Source organism: Acromyrmex echinatior, chromosome 11 (assembly GCF_024713525.1).
Source record: "Acromyrmex echinatior isolate Ae372 chromosome 11, ASM2471352v2, whole genome shotgun sequence".
In the NCBI taxonomy this organism is placed as follows: domain Eukaryota; kingdom Metazoa; phylum Arthropoda; class Insecta; order Hymenoptera; family Formicidae; genus Acromyrmex; species Acromyrmex echinatior.
Window position 1 is genome coordinate 11,037,032 of NC_141862.1, and position 18,743 is coordinate 11,055,774.

Genomic DNA, 18,743 nt, shown 5'->3' on the forward strand with positions numbered 1-18,743 from the left:
ATTTTATTTGTTCTTATTGCATTACTTCGAGCTTGTGCTTTTCCGCGCAATCTTTAACATTGAATTTTTCAATGTTACAGATTCATTGTAGAGATAGATATTCGATATTTAAATTTCTAAAACTTGTCTTGAAGATTTTTCACAGATTTTAAATATTAAAAGATTTGTAAGTTTAGGAATCTATATATTAGATATTTTTATTAAATGGTAATTTCAATGCCGACGTTGGAAATTTCAATACCTATATATAATAAATACGGGCTTACATAATATAATTTAAATTTAATATATTGACTTTTTTAAAGGGGTTAGATTAATTTTTTAGTAAATCAATTCATCAATTAATTTTCTAATTAAAATCAGGTTAGATTAATTTTTTAATTATTTTATCGTCAGCAATGTATATCAATAATGGCGAAATAACGTTGAAATTATTATAGTTTGTTTTGCAAAGTAAAACTGTGAAAATTAGAACGAGCCATTTGGCGCGAATTATGGTGTGTTACGATCTGATAAATTTATAGTTAAACGGCATAAAAATCGTTTAGAGAAATGAAAGGATCGTCCGCGGCCATTGGAGAAGAAGGCATGTGTTATGCACGCTCTCTAGAAACGAGTATAAAATCGAGTTGTGTTTCAATTATGTGTCTATATATCGAGCGATGGGAGCTCGTCGGCCATTTTAACGCCGCCACAGGATCAAATGTATGATACATTTCTCCGTAAATCAATCACGCTCCAATTCCTCGGAGCGAAATAATCTCTTCTCTGATCATTGACGCATCCCTCCGACCTCCTTCCCGTTCGCCACTTTTCTCGACTCCGCTCTCCTTGCCCTTTGGAGAACGTGGGAGAACGCGTGCTGCAATCTGGTGATTTCAATATAAAGCATTTGAGTTGTGTGAATCTTGGGCGAATTGTGTTTACCGTCGATAGAAATTCTTATAAAAATAATTTCTTTTCTTTTTTCTAATTTCTTTATTAATGATTACTAAAATCTAGTTTTCTTTAAAATTAACTTCTCAGGTTTAGAAATTATTTTTTTATTTACTTATATGTTTAATTACGGGCTATATATAAGAGAAATTGGAATTAAAATATAAAAAGTATGTTGGGAAGAGATAGAGATTTCATTTACATTGATTTACAAATTCGAAAACTTCTGCTTTCTTCATAGAATGGTACATTAAGGGAATGAATACAAAACTTACAGAGTAGGATACTAAATATCATCATCTACTTATTCATTTCATTTTAGTCCTTTCATTATTGTTCTCGAATTGTTTTCAAATTTGCTTACTAGTAATTCTTTAGCTATTGTTTGAAATTTTAATTAAATACTACTGTGTATAGTGGAAATGAGAAATAATTAACATGGTGATTTGATAAACATATTTCTTTAATGTGTTTTTTATCTTTGATGCGAGTTCCTAGTGCAAAGTGGGAGGTGTACTAGAGGGCTCACTGAAATAGAAAAAAAAATATATATTAGTCCAAATTAATGAGATACTCGTATTAATATGAAACGAAGAAAAAAAAGAACATTACCATATTGCAAAGTTGAAAGGCATACAAGAGTCCGATGGTTTGTCATACGAGTGTCCCGGTAGACATTCTATCACTTCAGGTTGATTGCGTCTACAAACTATCACCTTAGTACAAAAGTCATTAAGTTTGTACATATCGCCATCATGACATGGAGTTATCTTTAGTTCTGATGGTAGGTTTGCTTGGAGCAGAGTCCACGGATTTGTCAAACTGGAAGTTTCTATTACGTCATGTACGGGCTGATTACTTAATGTTGGATTATCAGTTGATATTTCTTGTTTGTGTATCTCTTCGTCGCTCTCCAGTAAAGTTTCGTTAGATTTCGCTATGTTTCGTGGATGCCAAGAATCAGACTTGGCTTGATTCAGCCAAGGATTCCCGGAATACGGAGGCGGTGGTGGATAAGGCTGATAACTTGGTGGTTTAGGGGGATATGTTGATGGTTGTGGCGCATAAGTCGGTGGTTGAGGCTGATAAGTCGGTGGTTGAGGTTGATAAGTCGGTGGTTGAGGCTGGTAAGATGGTGGTTGAGGCTGATAAGTCGGTGGTTGCGGTTGGTAAGTCGGCGGTTGAGGCTGGTAAGTTGGTGGTTGAGGCTGATAAGTCGGTGGTTGCGGCTGATAAGTTGGTGGTTGAGGTGGATAAGTCGGCTGAGGAGGTGGCTTAGGAGAAGCAGTGGGCGGCTTGGTAGGAGCATAGGTAGAAGACGGTTGCGGGGATTGAGTTGGCGGCTGTGTAGGCTTCCATGGTTTCGGCGTTGCTGCGCCTTTGCAGTCCACGTTCTCTTGATAGTCACAAACATTCAGTATCTGAAATAGGAAATCCTAACTGATATATGTAGAGACATTAGTATATAGGGTGTTAAAAATTATTCAGCATTTATACGGTCGATAGTACGCAATATACTGAGTAAAAAAGTTTTATTGAACATAGGCTGAAAACTGAACCATTTTTGAGATATAAATAATTTTTTATATTAATATCATAACTAACTTATTGTCTCTTCTGTGTGTTGCACACGATGTGAAAAAAGAGAAATTGAAATAAGTAGCATTGATAGCCTATTTGGGAGAATTACAGATACAATGAGATGATGTCCCATAATGTCCATCCAAACACAGTGATTGGTTGATGTCAACTTACTAATTGCTGGTAAAATTTTTCATTATAATAGTGTATTATAAAATTGAATGATCGGAACAATCAGACTGCAGTTTGTAAACATTGAGGTAAATCTTCACGTCGCATACGACACATAGAAACCAATAAGTTAGTTATGATACTAACATATAAAATTGTTTATATCTTAGAAATAATTGTGAGTTTTTGAGTTATGTTCATGAAGCCTTTTTTACTTACAGTATAGTGTGTACTATCAACCATATAAATACTGAATGATTTTTTTTATCATCCTGTATTTAAAGTATATTAAAATTGATAATTATTGGAATTTTATTTCAAATTACATATATTAGTAGAATCTAAATAGTATTAACGGGAGCTATAAACAAAATTGAAAATATGGTATGTTAACTTCGTGAATATTTCCAAGCTTATAAAGTCTATACTTTGATTTATTTTAAATTTTATTCGATACTTTTTTATCAAATTACAGTGCTTCAAAGTAAAACATTGAAAAAGTAAAATATGGAAAAATACAAATTTTCAATTTTATACAATTTCGGAACAAAATATTGCAGAGATTAAATTAAAATACAAATTTAAAAAAAAGCCTCTATCTTTTCTCCTTAAAATGTATTATTGTAAACTTTTGTATAATTTTTTGCACTGAAATATTTAATTTTTTATGGAATACGAGAAATCACAAGTGTTTTTGATCTTATTAATGATAGAGAGTATATAAAATATATTAAAATTAAAATTGAGAAATAATGGAATAAGTAGCAGAATAGAAAGCAATATTTTGCGAGATCTATTTTAAGCATTTTGCTACGTTACTGTGTATTTAAAAATCGGCGAGCGTTTCCGCCGCGTTCTTTTAGAATGAATTCTTACGTCATTGTAGACCAAATTAGGAGCACAATTGAATTTGACAGGTTTGCTCGCGTCACACAAGTAGAATTCTGAACAGTTGGTCGAGCTTCTGTAACGTCCGTTTGGATCCGGGCATAGATTCGATCCCGCCGGCAATGATGGCTCTGCCAAATAATATATATAACTATTTCTTTATTCTCCTTGTCCGTATTTTTCAGATTATGAAAAATCTAAAGACACTGAAGAAAAAGATTGATTGCTACAACAATCATTTAGATAATATAAGCCTATCTGCAATGTCAATATATGATTTCGATAGGCTAACACAACTAAAAATTTGCTGCTACAACTAAAATCTGATTGCTGCAGCCATATAAAAATGCTATGCCATATTTTACTATCTAAATTGTTGCAGTGACCAATCTTTTTTTTCAGTGTAAATTTTTAATTTTTTAAACCATTGATCACTTATCACTACAACGATAATAATTTAAATGTGATATCGATATTCTTTTCCCGCTTCTTTACTTCTTTTGCCGGTTTTCTCATAAATATACTTTAAGCTTTGTTTAAGGAAATTTATGTAATTAGAGAACAGTCGAATTAATCATTGCTATTACTATCGAAAACTATGAGCGAACGATTCGTGCCGCGTAATTATCGATCACACTCACTCGGCGTAGCGGGCTGTCGATCACCGCAGTTGACGTTGAACGCGAAGTCGCAATAACCGGCGACATCATTGAAGAGTAACCCAGCCGGACAGGTTTGTTCGATCACCACATCATCCCAGCAATTTAGATAGTTGGCGCAGCTTTTCGAGCTTGGGTACTGGCCTCTCGATCCTAGGCAGCCCGGCGGAGGTTGGTATGGTGGTGGTGCTGGTTGCACCGGTGGTGAAATGGGATTCGGAAGCTCATTTGTGTCACCCGGATTGTGCGGAAGTCCTGGATACTGTCTGGCACTAAGAATGATTCTATTTTCCGTATCATTTTTCCAAGTCCCCGCACGAACATTCAGTTTGTGGCTGTCGAAGTTATTCCATAAATTTTCTAGTTCTGCAATTTAATGACGATTGTTCTAATCCATAAGAATGTCATCGTCGAAGATAATGATGATTTAATATTATATCAGCTCATGTGCGATTACGGTTAAGAATTGGTAATTAATGATAAATAACTAATAATAGCAGTCATAGTTTTGTTTAACCCTCTACCGGCTACAATCATGTTCTTATTTCTTCTGTCTATAATCTCGGTCTTTTTTGTTTTATCCAATCCAGTTTTTTTTATTGTTCTAGATTTTCAAGAAAAATGTAAAAAAGTTTAAGATTTCTATTATATTATCGAATAGGTTTTTCAATTATTTTAGTAAGGAAAATCGGATTCCACCTTCGTTTATTTTGAAGAAATTTAAGAGCGAATTTTCGCTTGTATTAAAAAAGATTCAGATTGCAAATAAAGAGTTAAAGAATAGTAGAAAAATGACAAAGCGATTAATTTGATAAATAATAAATAATAATGGAAATATTATTTTACGCATTAACTTATAAAAGCAATAGTGATTGTAAATTTGATAGAACTAAGAAAACAGATCATTTATATCTATTATATAATTATTATAATTAATGTTAAAAGATAATTGGTAATGTATAATTTATTTATAAATATAATTTACGTAATCTATAAAAATTATAAGAAATTTTCTAATTAATTATGTGATTGAAACGAAAAATATAGGTAATATAACACATTAAATAGAATATATAAAAAAACGATTTAAAGATTGAAGAATTAGAGCACCCTTTAAATATTTTTATATCTTTTGGTTTTTGTAATCTAATAGTAAGAATTTACATATAGCGTGTATGTATGTTATTGTTAGCTTATTTCTGTAATGTTCTGTAATTGTTATCAGTTCCATAAAGAAACCTTTCGCAAAACTCTTGAATCACAACCCTGAAGCCGTTGACACTGACCTTCAGTTTGTCCAGCGAAGGCGAACTGTCTATCAACGAGCGATGCCGTCGTTGTCGTCCTAAGTCTGTCTCTTCTTCTAGCCGCACCGACGAATCCCAAGGCAAAGACTACAAAAACCAATATCACGCTCACTCTCATCTTCTCCCTGATGAACTTTCAGTTTTCTTCTCTTTGTTTTTCTCTTCTTCTCCGATGACAGGGATAAGCGTCCTTTACCAGATCGGAGATCGCTCTTCTTAAAGACTATCTCGTCGAAACAATTTTTGGGTGATCTGAACTAGTTGACAATCGACACCGATAATCCTTGAAGTGGCGCGAATTCAGACGTACGGTGTCCTGATGCTGGATGGGCTGGACCTGATCGCTTCCAGAGCCTTACATAGGGCAGCCCCCACCGCCGTTCCTTGTAGGGTCTGCAGGACCTCAATTACGCGGCGGTGCGCCGCGTAGGACCCTCTTCTTGTTGCGCAGGAAGTGCTCGCGACCGTTGCTTTCGCACCGATTCGTTCATCCTCCTCCTCTTCTTTTTCTCGAGAGAATCTCCCTCCTCTACTTCTTACTCAAGGTTTCGAAGACTCCCCATTGGACGAGATTTAGGATGTACCCGAAGGATGTGTGCACGTTTATGGTGATCATTCGTTCTGTCCCAGCTGTTATCTTTTTCTGTTTTTTGTCGAACTTCAAGGGGTTGTAGCGTTAAATATTGTGGCGTTACTGGACGAAGTTAGAACTTTAACCCTTTCATGTTGTGTTAAATTTATTAAAAGATTCCAAAGACTTGACTAAGGTTTTAAAACTTTCATTTTGGACATATTGGTGAATTCAACAAAGTTAAGGACAGCTTTTAATTCTACTGGTTCTTAAAAAAATACAAAAGAACATATTAATATGAAACTTTTTGAAACTTTATTTGTACAAAATAGATATTTAAAAATTATTTTTTGTGTCCATATGCATCATATAAAAAACAAATACCTGATGATACGCAAGATATATGAAAAAATTTCTTTTTGATGCGTTAACATCATTTCGTTAATTCTAGTAGTCTGAAACCAAAAAATCAAAGAAATTATTAAATTGTAAGAGTTACACTACTACTGGAACTAGAATATAAGAAAAAAATTGAAAATTGTTGAAACAGTAATGTTTAGAAAAATGATATTGATTTTCTATAAATTTGTTTCATTTTTTTTTATATAATAAAATGAAATAATCACAAATTAAATTCCGTTGTTCCAAATAAATAATAAAAGAATATATATATTAAATGAACACGCAAAAATTCAAATCGATCGGACGGATTTAATTCCCAAGATGTCAACGCGGTTGAAAAATATTGTTTTGAGAAAATTCCATTATCATTTCTAACTGGGCTTATGGACCATTTTAGTAAACAATGAATAACTCAGTTATTGTATTATTTCTGTGAACGGCTTTGATAATATATTTTCAAAACTATCAACTTTCCGAAAATGCAATAAAAAAAATCGATTTTTTTTGACCCAATAAACTAGAGTAGAAGACTCCCTTAAGCAAAATTAAGAGTTTTATTGACAATTTTAGAGTCTTTTCTTGTCGACTTTAAGTGGTAGATTAATCTATTTTATTCAGGGCACTATATATTTTAAAATTACATTTACTATGAAATAGTTACATCTTGTTTACGTTAAATTTGCACATATTTGTTTTTTATGTAGACAATAAGAGCGATGTAAAATATGTAAATGGTTATAAATTGGATAATACGATATAGAAAGAATTATATTTTATGACGTTTAATATATATTTAATATTGATAAATAAAATATATAAGCTAGATAGGAGCTTTAGTACAGTCCAGTGCAATAATAAAGAACATAGACTTCGATGATCCATAGATTGTTTACATGAATAATATGTAAAAACATAGTTTATACAGTTAATATTGTCACGTATAAATGCAGATTATGATATTTTATGCACTGTTTCATTTAAACGCAGAACTGGTACTAAACACATCGGAAGCTTCAAGCGTAAGCTTGAGTTGCTTTATATTTCTGATTTATTCCTAGAACTTCGCTATATAGTGTTCCATTAACAAGAAGAATTATTTCACATGATCGCACATGATTCAGCGAATAATTTTTTGAAACTTATTATTTTTTGAAAAATGAGTATCTGATTTAAATATTATACTGACTTTTCTCTTATTTTATAAAATAAAGATGATAAAAGAATGATATACGCAATAAATTAAAATAGGTTTCATAAGCATTATTTTTTTTTAAGTTCAGGACTAGAGTATTGATTTCGACAAATCGAGAAATGTAATGCATATTCGCGAATTTCGTGATGACATCAGCCGTTTAGGAGGCTTTTTGTGTGACTAAGACTGTGCTCTATAGCTCAGGAAAATGAAGAAAAAATTTCACAACCTGCGGGAAGAGACGAAAGGAGGAGAAGGACCCGGGCATCGGTATGCAAAGGTGGACGCTCTCTCAAGAGGACTCGTTACGCATTCGTTACTCGAAAGTATTTCGCGAGTGGGTCCTGTGTTGGAGGCTGCGAGAGCGCGGCTCGCGCTGTATGTAGGAGGCTCCATCGTCCTCCAGGGAGGGCTCATCGTCCTTTTTATTATCCCTTCAGATAAGAGATTCGGTGTTTCGGCAATAAGGAAGAATCCGGTTGATGCGAACAAAAAAGAAAAGGAAGAGAACGATTCTTCGCCCCGACGTAATCCCGGAATCTGTCGAGTTTTTCGGTTCCCCCTTGCCTTCGAATTTTGCATCGTAATCTTGAATCACCCTTGAATGACCTCGCCATTGCGTTCTTCAACGTGTCCTCGGGTGACGTGTCGTCGGCAAGATCTGCGATACTTAAGGATACGCGTAATCTTGCATATCTTTTTTGCATACATAATATCGGGACTTTTTACAGATGAGGAAAAAGAAACAAAATTTTAATCTGATTTGATGGAAATTTAATCATCTTATGTATGCTATAATTAGAATAATATTACTAGACAGACAATTATAAATTTCATCTATCTTATATACTTTATAATTGGATAATAATTTAATTTTTAATTTAAAGTTAAACATTTCAAATTTTTTACATTTATTAGGGAAGATTACGTTTTATAGGGAAGATTATATTTTTTTAAATTTATATATTCTCAGAAATTTATGTTTTGTGCATTTAACATCAATTTTTATTGCTTTTTATATATTTTACTTACACACATACATTTTAACTTCATATATTTTAATCATTATACATTAATTTATAAATAAAATATTTAAACTAGCAAAAAGCTTAAAGCTGTTTTTAATTTATAATTTATTATGCATACGTTGCAACTATTTATTAATTTAAATATATAGGATTTATAAAATAAATGAAACATTAATAAGAATTTAATAGGATTTCTCGCTGATAACTGTTTGCGAATAAACATGTCATTTTACGATCAAAGTATCATGAGAGTGACATTCAAGATAATCCTCATTTAATCCTAGTAGTTGACATGTATATCGCGCGTTCGACAAAGTCATCGTTTCTTCGTCATCATTCGCGTCCGTTCGAGACCTTGTCGTTGTTTTTAACTCGAGCGGTGAATCGCTTAGACCTTAGACCGTAGCCCGAGAAACTGCAGAGGGATCTAGGATGGAATGCCGACAGGAGAGAGAAACGAGACGGGAATTCCGCTTGCTAGACCGCGAGATCAGTTCAGGGAGAATGGTTAGCTCTAACCCTTAAATGCATAGAAAGTGCAATGAATGAGAAACGAGTCATAAACAAAACGAGTATAAATCCTAGAAACGCACTCTTGCATCTCTACTGTTTAATTATAATCCTTAATCTTGCCAAAAAATTGGTTTTGCTGCTGAATTTAAATATAAATATATATTTTTTAATCATTTTTCATATTTGAATTAAATTTTTCTCAAAATTTAATATTGTTATATATATTTTTAATTATAATAATTTGAAAGATTACGAATTTATCTTTTACGTATTTTCAATACTTCTTAAAACTTTGACATTAAATTCCATATTGTCATTATATTTAAAAAAAATATAGTTTAGTTTGTCCGGCAAATAGGATTGTGAAATTATTTTATTTGTAGTTAACATTATTATTTGTTAAATAGTCATAGAATGTTAACTGCAAATAAAATAATTTCACAATTCTATTTGCCGGACAAACTAAACCATATTTTTTTTAAATATAATGACAATATGGAATTTAATATCATTCAAAGTTTTAAGAAGTATTGAAAATACGTAAAAGATAAATTCGTAATTTTTCAAATTATTATAATTAAAAATATATATAACAATATTAAATTTTAAGAGAAATTTAATTCAAATATGAAAAATGACTAAAAAGTATATATTTATATTTAAATTTGGGAGCAAAAAAACCAATTAGGTTTTGATTAAATCGAATATAATAAAAATACCAATAAGAAAAACATAACATTTTACATTTTTAATATGTAACATGTCCTATTTTCTTTATTTATATCTTTAGACAATAAATGTTATATACACACACATACATCCAATGTTGACATTTTTATCATATTTGATTTTATTTAAATACAATATTAATTTATAATCGTAATTATTTTTGATTGAGGAATATTGATTCCGATATTTTTTTCTTCAGTGATATTAAACTTTGAATATTAAAGACGCTTCACTTCGATGAACCTGAAAATTATTTTCGTTCTTATCGTATATTATCGGTAGGGCTACAATGTTTCCATGTGCGAGATGTTGAATTGAATACCAAATCGCATAATAAATTCAAAGTGGCTTACACGGCACGCCACTTAAGTCCAAATACGAGAGCGATATCTCTGTCAAGAGCACACCAATATCTTAGCGAGACTTCCTTTGCGTTGAATCTTCATAAGTATTGATAATAAAAATGGTACGATAGATTTCTCAACTTATTCAGATTTCTCTTTTTAAGATTCCTATTTCGTTAATTAAATCAAGTTTAGCATTTTAAAGATTATCATTTTTAATTTTATAAATATTTAAATTTTTATCTTTATATAAATATTTACAATTGAAAGACTTTTATTAATTTGTTTATTATACATTATCTAAATGTATATTATTATTATTTCTAATATTGCGTCTAATTCTCATTTATTTTATATATTTTGAATTATTTTTGTAAAATTTTTATTATTGAAAGCATATAACAACAACTTAATACTTTGTTTGTGTGTACGTTGTGGCTTATTTAAGCTTATTTAAGAAAAAAATATAAGTTAATGTTTGAAGACTATCATATATTTAACGACAAAATCGAGGTGTTTCGATCTTCTCGTCGAGACATAAGTTTTCGATAAGTGTTCGGCACAGTAGGGAGCAAATAAATTCAAACCTTCTAGAAGCAAAATGATTTTATGGCTGCATAGAAGAAAATCTGGCGAACACGCCTAGCTTGGAGAACGTTGGGAATATTATTCTTTGTCATCTGTAATAGATGGGTTTTGAGAGGCTTTTATCTACAATAACGATTTTAATTTGTTATTAATACAATTGTTATTAAACAAAGGATATACGTAGTATATTTTAATTAATATATTATTAAAGCTAAATCTGTTAAAAAACATTTATTTTTTTGGATTTAAATTTTTGCTTTAACAAATGTAAGTGTACGTTCCAAGAAATTTTCGACGCCTCAGCATTTCTTTAAAAGTAAGAAAGAAATGGATTTTGCTTACGTCTTGAATTGAATTAAAGCTTTGTCTCACGCGCGCGTGTTTCGTATGTGTTTCGTTTGCGCAATGGAACTTGAAAAACAGGTTTGAGAAACGTTGTGTTTTAAGGCAGGAACCATCCGAAGCGACGTTAAAAATGCAGACGTCGCTCGTTAATACCGTAATGCTCATTCGGTATTCATTTTGAGCATATCGGTACGTCAATCATGGCGCAGGTTAAAGTGCACGCGCATTGAAGAACATGTCTGACGTAGGTGGTCTTTTCACTACTCTTACGTGTTCATTATTTAATGCTGAATGATAGAACGATATTCGGAGAGTTATAAGCACTTAGCGCAATCGCCCGTGTGCGATAATTTCTTTCAATGATGTTATTATTGTATTATCGAAATTACAACTGATTACTTTCGCATTACTTTTATGGACTTCTTGACAGTAATAATGAAGAGCAAAGGTATCGCGTAATTATCATTTAATTTCAAATCTTGCTCGAAACAAATCTTCTTATCCTTCATAAGATGTTAAAATAAAGTTATATAATTATAAATTATCGAAAGTATTATATCTTTTACTTAAATTACTTAAAATATTAAAAATCAACATGGATATCTTATCTGAACTCTGTATAATAAAACTTTTTTTTAATACAATTTATATAGAGATTATTGAAAAAAATACTTTATGAAAATTGTAATATATTTTTATTTTATTTCAACTGATAAGTAAATTTTTCTTGAAAAAATACTAGTTTGAAATATTGCGAACATAGCAGTTGAGAGGTCGATGTCGGACTTTGATGCGGGAATCGAAATGAGAGAAAAATGGATATAATCTGGAAAGATTCATTCTTTTATTCATTCGCGTTCACTTTTTTTTTGTGATTAATATCGGGATACAACGACGTCAAAATTCGTTTGGAGCCTAAAACGGAGAGTCGAGTTTGCATAAATAACACGCGCGGTCAAAAACGAGCAGCAGATTACAGAATCGATAAGCATCGCCTGTGGGTGAATGTAAGCGATAAATTCGCGCGCTTCACATTATTTTTATATGAGACGCATATAGAGTTGCTCAAAAATTACTATATTTCACAGATAAAGCCAATTAAAGAGGTTAATTTATATATTTTTATATACACGTAACTTAATGCATAATCGCATTATTAAAATACAATAAAAAATTATTGAATTACTTATTACGAACATGTGAAAATTAATGTAAAGAATTTATTAATTTTTTGTATTTTAATTATGTATATTATACATAAATTATTATGTTTAAATTACGTAGTAAATTTTTCTCTTTCTGCGGATGTGCGATTATTTCAGCTTCAACTTTTAAGCTTTATTTTTAGCTTACCAGTGTTGCTTTTGAGACTCCTTATATAAACTCTTTGCAGGCCTCAGAGGACTTTTTATTTCGCGTTTAGGTAGATTTGCACCTTATAAGCGGCTGTCTTGTAAGAAAAAATGATCTTTTTAATTGTGACGCATGGACTATCTCCTTATGGTTTAAGATAATATACGATAAAATGTCAATATGTAGACCTTTGTCGGTGATACATACATAGAACATTCTCTCTCTCTCTCATCTAAGATTAGCACTTCTACATCACCGCAGCTCAAGTAGTTCATTAATGACAAATGTTTACGCTTTTCGTTAACTTTATTATCACTGCATTCACAAACGAGAACGTTTAATATTTTTGACATAATTAGTTATCATATTTTTTCTGCGATACTTTTATTTTTATAGAAACAATTTGATAAACTTGCAGAAATTTTTAGTCGGCGATGTACAAGTACGATAATAAAATTTATAATCTAAAACATTACAAAAATAAATAAAGCTACAATAATATATATATATATATATATATTAGGTGTTGGAATTAATTCGTAGCGTTTTTAATGAAAGAATGTTATTTATTTCACATGAGCATTAAAAAATACATTAATGAAAGTACTTCCCATCACTTGTAAAACGCTACGAATTAATTCCAACACCTAATATATATATATATATATATATATATATATATAAATATAAAATCTAGATCTTTAATTACTTTTATGGCAGTTGAGAATGTATATACGACAAATCATTTTAGAATGATGAATGTCTCACGAAATTTTGGATATGGGATTTCCGCGGGCGTTCGTTGGCCAAGTGTCTTAATGATGTGAATTATTTCGGGGAAGAGACCATTGAGAGGAAAAAAACGAGAGGGCGAGAGGGAGGCGGAACGATGATAAAACAATTAAAAAGGACTCAAAGAACGACCAGGCCGCGAGAGGGTTCGACCGACAAAAAAGGACAATGCAATAAAGAAAATAAAGGAGCAGAAGAACACGGTGGACTCGAACGCGCGTCCAAGGACCAGAGGTCCTTGCTCTCCGGGTCATAGCGGTCCACAGACTCCTCGCAACACCTTCCTCAGGTCTCTCTCAGAGGCTCTCATGCCTGGCCTATTCTTGGTAGGCCTATCAATATCGACATTGCTATATCGGGTTTACAATAGACAAGGGAGAATTCTTATAATAGATATCATTTTATTGTGGACATGCGATAGAATATGATAATACTTGTATGCCAGACGATTGATGGTTAGTAGTTGAATTGAGATACTTATCGCACTGAAGCTATCTGTAACTGAAAGCAATGATGGATTATGTTACATGTCTCAATTTATATTTTTATATTTATAAATATTTATTAAGATTTTCACATTTATCTTAATATTTATCTTTATGATACTGTCCAAACTTTACTTTTACTTATTATTTAAGAATTTAAATAACATCACCTTCGAGAGATCATTTTTACTCTGCATTTTGATGCGACTTCCGTTTACTTTACAAGAAATGTTAAAAGCAGTCGTAAAGTAATTTACCAGAAAATAATATTGTCGTGACATTTTATCTAATTTACATAATCATTGATATCATACATCAAGTGTCGTAGTGAAAGAGTTGACTTCGCCTCTATAAGAGGTGTTAGAAAACACGAGACATTTCCTTGTTAATTACTTTCTCGCCGGGACACTTACAATCTCAACATTTTACGTGATTGTACGCGCCACGCGGCGCGTTTCGTAATTTTACATGGCGACAGGTGTTCGCGGTTTTCAACAAGGTTCTGATTCTTGCAACACCGACGTGACATGTAAAGTAGACAGAATCTTAATTCAATGCTTGAATACTAAAATAAATAATAATAATAATAATAGCAATATGCGGAATTAATATAAAATAAATTAAATTTTTATAATAAAAGGATAATTTTTTTAGAAATTTTTTATTGTATCTGGTATAATTGTAAAATCTTTTTACGGAAAAGTATAATATATAAATTAAATATTAAAAATATTTTGAAATTTATAAAATAATGTATTATATAATAATACAGGAAAATATTTTAAAGTTATAAATTATAAAATATGTATAATAATGTGATTCTTTGTTAAAAAAAAATTTTTATTATAAATTTATCGAGAAATTGTTTCAATGTCAAAGTTTACATCTTGTTGCAAATTTTCGTGTTTTCATTTTTTCTGTGCATAACATCATAAATCAGCAATTGTAAATCATCATGATTATGATTTATTACGTTATGCACAAACCTGAAAATATTCTTGAAATGAAATTTTTTATTCAAAACTTGAAATAGCTTCTCTTACGTAAGTTCGCAGAAGTAGAAATTCGTTGGCATAGTCGTGCTGTTACTGCATCCAGTCAATTACGGCAACGTATGTAACGCGTTAACACGATTGCATCGCGGAAAGTCGCACTGTCGCGGAATTTTACATGAGATTGAAGAGAATAAAGAGAGAAAATGAAAAAGGGAGAGAAAGAGAAAAAGAAAGAAAGAGAGAGAATATGTGTTAGTTTTCGACCAATATTTTAGTGTAACATCGATATCTTTGAATACAATATATATAAATTTTTTCTTATGTACATTAGATTCTATTTTATACAAAAAGAATCTATTTAGTGAATGTGCAAAATTACATATAGTAAAATTATATAAGTATTTTAAATTTGAAGGCTCAACTTATTACTTTATTACAAATTAAGTGAAAAATTAATTATGTCTATAATTTTGGATGATATCTAAGGAAATATACAAAGAATTGTTTTTTGTATAAGTTTTTAATTATATTTATTGTATATTATATTTATATGAAAATTAGACGATATCTCTATCGACATATAACCAGTTTTACTTTAATGCAACACGGTTTGCCACTATCTAGGAGTTCTCTTAGGATATATTGAAAAAATTCTGATGTTAATTTTTATATAAGAATTAAATAATAATAATATTTTTATATACAAATTTATATAATTATTAAAATATTAATATAAAAAATTTAAAGTTTAAAAAATTTTACATAAATTTTACATAAAAAATTTAATTAAAAAAATAAATTAACTTCCAAATTTCCAATTGCATTTATCTTATATAAATTTTTTGAGAATCAGTTTATAATTAATTATTTTGTCTATCATTTATTCTTTATATTTAATTTAAATTTTTTATATTTTAAATAAGACTCAAAATAAGAAATTTATAAAGTAATTTGAATTTTCCAATCTTCATTTATTATAACTTTATCTCGATAATTTTATTAATTATATATTTATTTTTATAGTTAACTTTTTTTAATTTTTACATAATTATTATATTTAAGCTTTAATTATACGGGACAGAAAACAAAACATCCAGTGATTGTGAATAATTTGATACGTTAACGATCGACCTCTTCTTTTGCAAATCGAGGATGGGATTGCGAGATAGTTGCGAAACTGGGCGTCCCATTGTTTCATTCTTATATGTCTCGTTTCCTCTTGTGACCATTCCCACCGAGCATCGTGATAATTTTATCCAACAAACGTCCGTTTTTGTGCTCTCCGTCGTTGCCTTCACTTGCATAAGAGCACCCGGTGAAAAAATCCTTGGAAAGCGCCGGTCGTTTAATGCAATATTTTTTATATTTTATATGTTTTGGTCAAATACATATGTTCAAGAAATTGCTGTTTTCTATATTAATCAACAGTTTTTGTTTTGAGTTAAAAGAGAGGAAAGAGTACAGGATAATATTTTTAATCTTTTAATTTCGAAAGTTGAAAGATATCTGCCTTTTACAATTTGTACAATTGATTGATTTGTACATTTGATGCATTGTGAATGTGTGTTATATAATATGCGGTAATAAAAATATATCCATCTTGTTTTTTAAACGGAAACGAATACATTAACATTCTTAGAAAGGATTTTCCTAACTTGTGTACAGTGAAATATTTTTCTTTTGATTCTGCAATCAGATAAAGCGACGTTGAACAAAAAAAATTGTCCGATCATTCTTGAAACATCTCGAATTCCTTTAGTTGCGAATTCCCGTTGGAATTGGAATGTTAGGATTTCTTAATGATTAGGATCGGAGTAGTGATTTATAGAAGTTCCCACGAAACAACGAATGAAAGATGGCAAGAAAGGAGCCATTAATTCATTATATCTTATGCTTGTTATTAGTATATTAAAATCGTCATACATAATACTAATATTACAAGTGTTCTACAAATTGCTTGACATGTAAATAGATAAAATAAACAACAACGAAGTGTTATAGTATGTTAAAATTATTCAGTCAATGTAAAGTCATTTTTTCTTGAAGTAGGCAATGTTCTTCTAGGACTGAATCTCCCTTTCTCCTATATTATTATATTATATTTGTAAATTATATAAGTATATATATATAAGTATATATCATGTTGACGCGACACGATTTGTATGAGAAGTAGGCATCTCGTGCGACTCATCGAGAGTGTTTCGCCTTTATTTTCACCGTCTCATCGCGTGAAGCTGATCGGCTGGACACTCGGGAAGGGAAACCGTGAAGGCCTTGTCTCGAGGCCACTCATGCACGCGAAATAAACGTTGCAGTTAACGGTAGCGGTTCGAGATAACGGAAAAGATAGATGCCACGTGCTTGTGAATATCTCACCTTAGGATATCGCGATAATTATAATGCCTGAGGCATGCGATTCACGATAGAATCGGTTTGATTTTCTGATTATTATTCGAAGTTAAGATAGAAGAGTTTAGAAAGGAATTAAGTAATTAAATATAATTAGATTATAAATTAAAATTCAAATTGAAATAAATAAGCTTGAATAGCATAATATATTATTATAATTTTTCATTGAAGTATTCGATATTAAAATAATAAAATTCAAAATTCAATTAAATTATCTTGCATTAAAAAAATTTTTTATATATGTATTATAATATTAGGTGTTGGAATTAATTCGTAGCGTTTTTAATGAAAGAATGTTATTTATTTCACATGAGCATTAAAAAATACATTAATGAAAGTACTTCCCATCACTTGTAAAACGCTACGAATTAATTCCAACACCTAATATGTATATAATATATATATATAATATTATATATATATATAATATTGTATATTATATATATTAATTCTTTTAGAGGACATAGCAAATGTAATTACCTATCTTCTTTTTCTAGTGGTTGAAAATAAATTTCTTTTGAATGAATTCTTTTTCCTGCGTGTAAATGAAATTTTTGCTGAATGAATTTTCTTCCTAATTAACGAGCAAAAATTTTACTCGTATTCCGTGACGATCTCGTTTCCTTCGGAACAGAATTTCACTTCCTCTCTCTTTCTTAGTGGGATACCTGTTCTTCAATCATAAAAGAGTACGCGTTGTAAGCTGAAGCGTCGACGAAGATATCAACTATTAATTAGTCTTGCTCCGTCTAGTCTGACAAAGTTGTTATATCCACATAAAATTTATACTTAATGAAATAGGCGAGTTTTTCAAACATTGTTGGCACTGATTTGTAGCACATGACTTATACGGATGGTTTGACAGAATACGAAATGAAAATTTTTTAAATAATTTATAGGGATATATTTCATTTTCATCCCATCAAATTCTATGACAATTCTCAATTATATTTTAATATTTAGTTAAACTGTTGTAGATGCTTTCTATGTATTTATTCATCTTTATATTTATTTTGCTAGTTTCTTTTTACTACTTACCTACTTTTGCTATTTTAAATAAATATAATAATAATTATTATTTATTTAATGATTATTTTCTTATATTATTTTCTTATATTCTATATATTATCAACATATAGAAACAGGTTGACAGGAAAAATATTTTTAATAAGAATTTTGAAGTTGCCGAGGAGAAGATATTTGCTAATTCACTTACCGAAACATTACTATAAGAATTACATTTGCATTTACTCAGAATTTAGATTGAATTTAAATTTAGATTGAAGGCACTTAAATTGAAGATCTTGTTTTGCCTATTAATTTACGTTATTCATATACGAATGATCCTAATGAGAACTAAACAGAAAATGAGGTCATCAGTTAGTACACAATACTATTACTCCCAAGGAAATGTAGACAATCATAGTAGTCGAAGCGTTAAGCACGAGATAATGG

The 18,743-nt window shown here is 30.5% G+C and overlaps 1 protein-coding gene across 2 annotated transcripts; it reads right to left on the minus strand.

Moving 5' to 3' along the window:
• Positions 1-1,111: 1,111 nt before the first annotated feature.
• LOC105144333 (uncharacterized) lies at positions 1,112-6,001 on the minus strand. 2 transcript variants are annotated; one of them, XM_011053187.2, is made up of 5 exons: positions 5,522-5,999; positions 4,218-4,601; positions 3,565-3,707; positions 1,549-2,357; positions 1,112-1,464 (listed from the first exon to the last, which is right to left on the minus strand). In XM_011053187.2, exons 1-5 carry the CDS (start codon positions 5,658-5,660, stop codon positions 1,431-1,433), a joined length of 1,509 nt encoding a protein of 502 aa, XP_011051489.2. In that variant the 5' UTR covers positions 5,661-5,999; the 3' UTR covers positions 1,112-1,430. The 2 variants fall into 2 exon arrangements, with proteins under 2 accessions (XP_011051489.2, XP_087267176.1); XM_087411050.1 differs by lacking the exon at positions 1,112-1,464 and having other exon boundaries at positions 1,545-2,357; positions 5,522-6,001.
• Between the last annotated feature and the right edge of the window lie 12,742 nt (positions 6,002-18,743).